The 6,151-nt window shown below is 38.9% G+C and overlaps 1 protein-coding gene across 1 annotated transcript; it reads left to right on the plus strand.

The window, feature by feature from the left end:
* The first annotated feature begins 4,072 nt into the window (after positions 1-4,072).
* On the plus strand, positions 4,073-5,946 carry LOC106363295 (organic cation/carnitine transporter 6). The gene has a single exon (XM_013803062.3). The coding sequence runs from the start codon at positions 4,278-4,280 to the stop codon at positions 5,832-5,834; it is 1,557 nt and encodes a 518-aa protein (XP_013658516.3). The 5' UTR covers positions 4,073-4,277; the 3' UTR covers positions 5,835-5,946.
* The last annotated feature ends 205 nt before the right edge of the window (positions 5,947-6,151 follow it).

Below are 6,151 nucleotides of genomic sequence, written 5' to 3' on the forward strand. Positions count from 1 at the left end.
TGCACGCGGCCGAACTGATTCGTATAAGACCTCCTAGTGAACATAGATCTTCCCCATTACAATTGCTTACGGGTCATGAGCCAGACATATCCCACCTTAAGACATTTGGTTGTGCCGTCTATGTGCCAATTGCACCACCACAGAGAACAAAGATGGGATCTCAAAGGAGGATGGAGATATATGTTGGATATGATTCCCCCATGATTATAAAATACCTTGAGCCAAATACGGGTGATTTATTTAAGTCCAGGTATGCGGATTGTCACTTTGATGAATCTGAACATCCAACATTAGGGGGAGATAGCAATAAGCTGGTAAAAAAGATTACATGGAATCAAACATCCTTATCTTGGCAAGATCCTCGGACTCAGGAATGTGATTTAGAAGTCCAAAAGATTATACATTTACAAAAGCTAGCTAATCAATTGCCAGATTCCTTTGCTGACCCGAAAAGAGTGACTAAATCATATATATCAGCTGCTAATGCACCAATCAGAATTGATGTTCAAGAGGGACACAATCAAGTTGCTACGGAGTCTAGACAACGTTTGAAACGTGGTAGACCAATAGGTTCCAAAGATAAGAACCCTCGGAAAACTAAGAAAGGTGCAGAGATTGAAACCGAGGTTGTTAAAACCCTAGACACGACCGCGGCCGTTCCTAAATCCCGGGACTTAGCCGCGGCCGATCCCAAAACCCTAATAGCGATCGCGGCCGATCGTGAATGCTTAGATGCGGCCGGTCCTGATGTATCTAATACTGATTCTTGGGACGCCAAGATTCAAGGTACTGAAGGTCCTGATAATAATGAGATCTCAATAAACTATGTCTTGTCTGGGATACAATGGAACAGAAAGAATGTCGACATTGATGATATATTTGCATGCAATGTAGCACTTGAAATCATGATGATAATGAGGATCATGAAACAACGTCTATTTATGAGTGCACTCAACGATCAGATTGGATCAAATGGAAAGAAGCTATAAACGTGGAGTTAAAATCTTTAAAGAAGAGAGATGTCTTTGGACCAATAGTCCAGACACCATATGATGTTAAACCAGTCGGCTATAAGTGGGTCTTTCTGAGGAAAAGAAATGAACACGGTAAGGTCGTGAGATATAAAGCACAGCTTGTTGCACAAGGATTCTCATAGAGACCAGGAATAGATTATGAGAAGACATACTCCCCTGTGGTGGATGCTACTACTTTTAGATTCCTGATAAGTCTGGCTATAAGAAAAAATTAGACTTGCGGTTAATAGATGTTGTAACTGCATACTTATATGGGCCACTGGATAATGAGATTTATATGAAAGTGCCAGAGGGTATAGAGTTGAAAAACAAATCGAGTACTCGAGAACAACACTGTATAAAGTTGAATAAATCACTTTATGGATTGAAACAACCAGGCCGAATGTGGTACAATAGACTAAGTGAGTACTTAGTGAAAGAGAGATATAAGAATGATCCGATCAGCCCTTGTATCTTTATAAAGAAATTCGGCCAAGGCTTTGTAATCATAGCAGTGTATGTTGATGATTTGAATATCCTAGGAACCTCTGGAGAGATTTCCCAAACAATTGAATATCTTAAGAAAGAATTCGAGATGAAAGATCTTGAAAAAAAAACAAAGTTTTGTTTGGGGTTACAGCTTGAGTACATAAGAGATAGAATCTTTGTGCATTAAATGGCATATACAGAAAAGTACTCAAGAGATTCAACATGGCCGACTCTCACCCATTATTTAGCCCCATGGTCGTGAGGTCCCTCGGCCTGGACACTGATCTGTTCCGTCCTAAGATGGACGATAAAGATGTCCTTGGTCCCGAAGTGTCATATCTCAGTGCCATAGGAGCTTTGATGTATCTGGCTAGTCACACGACCAGATATATGTTTTGCCGTGAATCTATTGTCTAGATTAAGCTATTGTCCAACCCAAAGGCACTGGGACGGGATTAAACATATTCTTCGTTACCTGCAAGGAACAAAAGACTTTGGGTTTATTTTATACTAACCATAACAATGAAGGATTAGTTGGCTTTTCTGGATGCAGGTTATCTCTCGGATCCTCACAATGCTCGATCACAGACCGGCTACGTCTTTACTCATGGTGGTACGACCATCTCATGGCGTTCCATGAAGCAGACAATCGCGGCCACTTCATAAAACCATTCGGAAATCTTGGCTATTCACGAGGCCAGCCGCGAGTCTGTGTGGTTACGGTCCATGACCAACCATATCCGAGTTGATTGTGGGATGACCGAAGGCAAGGACGCACCAACAGTGATGTATGAGGGCAATGCAGCTTGCATTGCTTAGCTTAAGGATGGCTACGTCAAAGGAGACCGGATGAAGCACATACTGCCTAAGTTCTTCTTCACGCACGAGCTTCAGAAAGCTGGCGAGGTCCAAGTCGTCCAAGTGCTTCCAGTGACAACTCAGCCGACCTGTTCACCAAATCACTTCCTACCTGCACGTTCAGGAAGCTCACGCATCAGATTGGGATGCGTAAACTGAAAGACCTTCAGTGATGTTCAGAACAGGGGGAGTAATACGTGTTGTACTCTTTTCCCTTCACCATGGTTTTGTCCCACTTGGTTTTCCTGGTAAGGTTTTAATGAGGCAACATCTAAAGCGTATTACAAACTCTGTATGGTTATGGCATCCAAGGGGAAGTGTTATAAATCATATTGTGGATGTCCATAACCGGTCCGGTCCATAACCGGCCCATACCTAGAGAGAGAGAGAAACCCTAGTTTTATTTTTTCTTATTAGTTTATGATTTGTACTCTTTCCATATTTGTATTTCATTTCTCTAATCTTTCTATTATTCTATGACGGTGTAATTCCCTATATATAAAGGGCTCCTTATGTTTATGAATAGACAGAAACATACAGTTTATATTCTCTTGTTTTACAACAATTTGTAACACCTAGAATTAGTTGGTAAATTACCTTTTCAAATACTTGACATTAAATGATCTTAATAAAGTTACTACGTTTTCAAATATAACAAAGAATATCACATAATGAGGAAATATATCTCTTGGGGAACTAGAATATCACGTAATGAGGAATGATATCTCTTGGGGTGAACTGGTGAAGTAATGATTTTTTTCCCTTTGATCAGATATATTCATGTTCCTTTGCTGATGTCTTTTCCCTCATCCAATGTCATAAAATGTTCAATACGTATCTACAAATATTATATACTATGTGGTAGGCATGTCACTTTTATCCGAGATCCGGATTCAATCCGAGATTCGATCCAGATCCGATCTGAAAATCCGGATATCCGGAGGGGCCGAATCCGGATAGTAAAATGTTGGATCCGTCAAAGCCGGATCCGGATCCAAATATCTTGATTTTTTTAGTCCGGATATCCGGATCCGTAAGTTTTATTAATAACTATTTCAAAATAGTAATATCTATATATAAAAATTAATTTTATTTAATATATTTTCATTTTTATAATAGTATATATAAATTTCATGTAAATTTTGTAATATTATACATAGAAATAGTTAAAAACATTATATATATTTTTATTTTTAAATTATTGTTAATATTTTATATATATTTATATTATTTTTTATTTATTTTAAGGATCCAAGTCCGGATCCGGATATTACATTTTTTAGAAGGATATCCGACACTCGGATATCCGAGAACCCCGGATCCGGATAAAAATAGTAAAATTATGGATCCGCCGGATAAGGATCCGGATCCGGATACCTTAAAATTGTCCGGATACCCGATCCGAGGTACTACTATGTTTATGACGCGACCTATAAATATGAACGCACTAAAAGAGAAACAACAAATTAGTACAAACTTAATTTCATACTATTGACTTCATCAACCCACCCATCTCACAAGCACATTTTAAATACAATAGCTCATATCAAACCCAAACACGGCATGATTAAGGGAGAAGGTGTTAGTGCCTTAGTGGTACTTATATTTTAACAAAGTTGTCAGTTTAAACTTTTTTTTTTTGAATAAAATAAATATTGAATGTAATTTAAAATCATCAAACCAATACAAATATTTTTTACTAAAATATATAACTAATAATGTTAGGTAACATTAAATTATTACTATAATTTATAATCACTAACAATAAAAGTTAACTCTCATTAGTCCCTTTATAAATCCGAGATGTGTTTTGATGAAAGCACAGATTTATATATAGCTGATAAGTGAGCATTTATCATCCAATAGCCAGCTCCCTTCAACAAAAAAGAAAAAGCTCTAACGCCCAAACAATATTTAATGGCTGATCAGTCAGAACCATTGCTGTTGTCTGCCGATGATTCCGACGTCGACCACAAAACCAGACCAGAAGCTTTAACTTTCGACAACATTGTCGAACAGAGTCTATCAGATTTTGGGTTCTGGCAACTCTTCCAGGTAATCCTCGTTGGAGTCGCTTTGTTCTTCGATGCTCAGCAAATATTCATCACCGTTTACACAGACGCATACCCCACGTGGCACTGTCTTAACCACACGATCTGCGATCATTCCACTTCCGACATATGCCGGCTCCCAAGATCAGCCTGGGAATGGGACGGTGGCTCCAAGGACAAAACCGTCATTTCAGATTTTGGACTCGAGTGCTCGAGCTCATTACTCAGAGGTATGCCTACCTCTGCTTTCTACATCGGTGGCATTGTTGGTGGATTCGTTCTAGCTTTAATCCCAGATGATTCCTTGGGCCGCAAGAAACTAGTATTGTTCTCAACCTTTGCAATGTCAATCACTTCAATCTCTGTTATTTTCTCAACCAACGTATGGATCTACACAACGCTAAAGTTTATCATCGGGTTCTCGAGATCACAGACATGGTCATACGCGCTGGTTCTCATCAGTGAGCGAGTCTCCACCAGATGGAGACCGAGAGCTACGATGATTCCATTTACCTTTTTTGTTTTAGGGTTTATGTCATTGTCTGGAATCGCCTTCCTTGCTCAACACTCTTCATGGAGATTTCTGTATCTATACACAGCCGTTCCCGCAATATTCTACTGTATCTTCCTCTACATATTCGCACTCGAATCACCTAGGTGGCTTCACATGCAAGGAAACGACGAAGAAGCTATTAATGTTCTCAAAAGCATGTCATCCAAGAACAAACCCTACTTGGAATCACTAGTTTCTCAGTTACCTCCGGAGCAAGAAACCTCTGAAGAACTGCCAAGGTACTCTATTAAGGACTTCTTCTTCCGAAAGTGGGCTTTTCGGAGGATTGTAGTTGTTATGATCATACTGTTTGGGTTGGGAATATCATACTATGGAGTTCCATTAGCCGCTAGAGATATAGACGTCAACATCTACTTGAGCGAAACCCTAAACGCAGTGGGGGAGTTGCCTACTTTCATTATCACTCCGATCATATTAGAGAGGTTCAACAGAAGAAGCTCTGTTCTAGTGAATACCTTACTAGGTGGAGCATCGGGAGTGCTATGTTTCGTTCTCAGCCTTCTAGGAAAAACAGGAATCGCGTTTGCGTTTGAGCTAGCGACATTTTTCTGTGCAAGAATCGGATTCAACCTAATGGCGGTTTATATGGTTGAAATGTTTCCTACTTGTGTAAGAAGTTCCGCGACAATGATGTTTAGACAGGCTCTTGTCGTTGGAGGAGCTTGTTGTCCGCTCATTGCTTCCATTGGGAGAGATTTACCATCAGTATCCTTTGCGATTTTCGGAGTTGCCATGTCAGGTTTTGGATTGTTCGTTTTGGTTCTACCCGAGACAAAAGGTTCAAGCCTCTGTGATACAATGGAAGAACAAGAGAAGAGAGATCAAACCATAAACACTAGCCATTGTTGACGAAAAAGGATTAGATTTTCTGCTCTCGATTTGGTTAATATTGATTCTCCATAATTGATTTCATTTTCTACTTCTATAAAAATGTGCTTTAGTTCTCGTTTATGTTTTATTGATATGAGTTTAGTTTTTTCTTTAAACTTCTTTTATGAATTTGGTGAATTACATAAATGTCAATTTAAAAAGATTGACATCTATAAAAAATTGTTCTACTCCAGATACAAATCTAGGAATCAAAGTTTTGATGGAAATCACCAGCAAACTCTATTCACAGGTTAGTGTTCAAATCTAATATATCAAGTTGTTATAGAATATAAGTG

The sequence above is a fragment of the Brassica napus genome, chromosome C5 (genome assembly GCF_020379485.1).
Source record: "Brassica napus cultivar Da-Ae chromosome C5, Da-Ae, whole genome shotgun sequence".
NCBI classification, from domain to species: Eukaryota; Viridiplantae; Streptophyta; class Magnoliopsida; order Brassicales; family Brassicaceae; genus Brassica; species Brassica napus.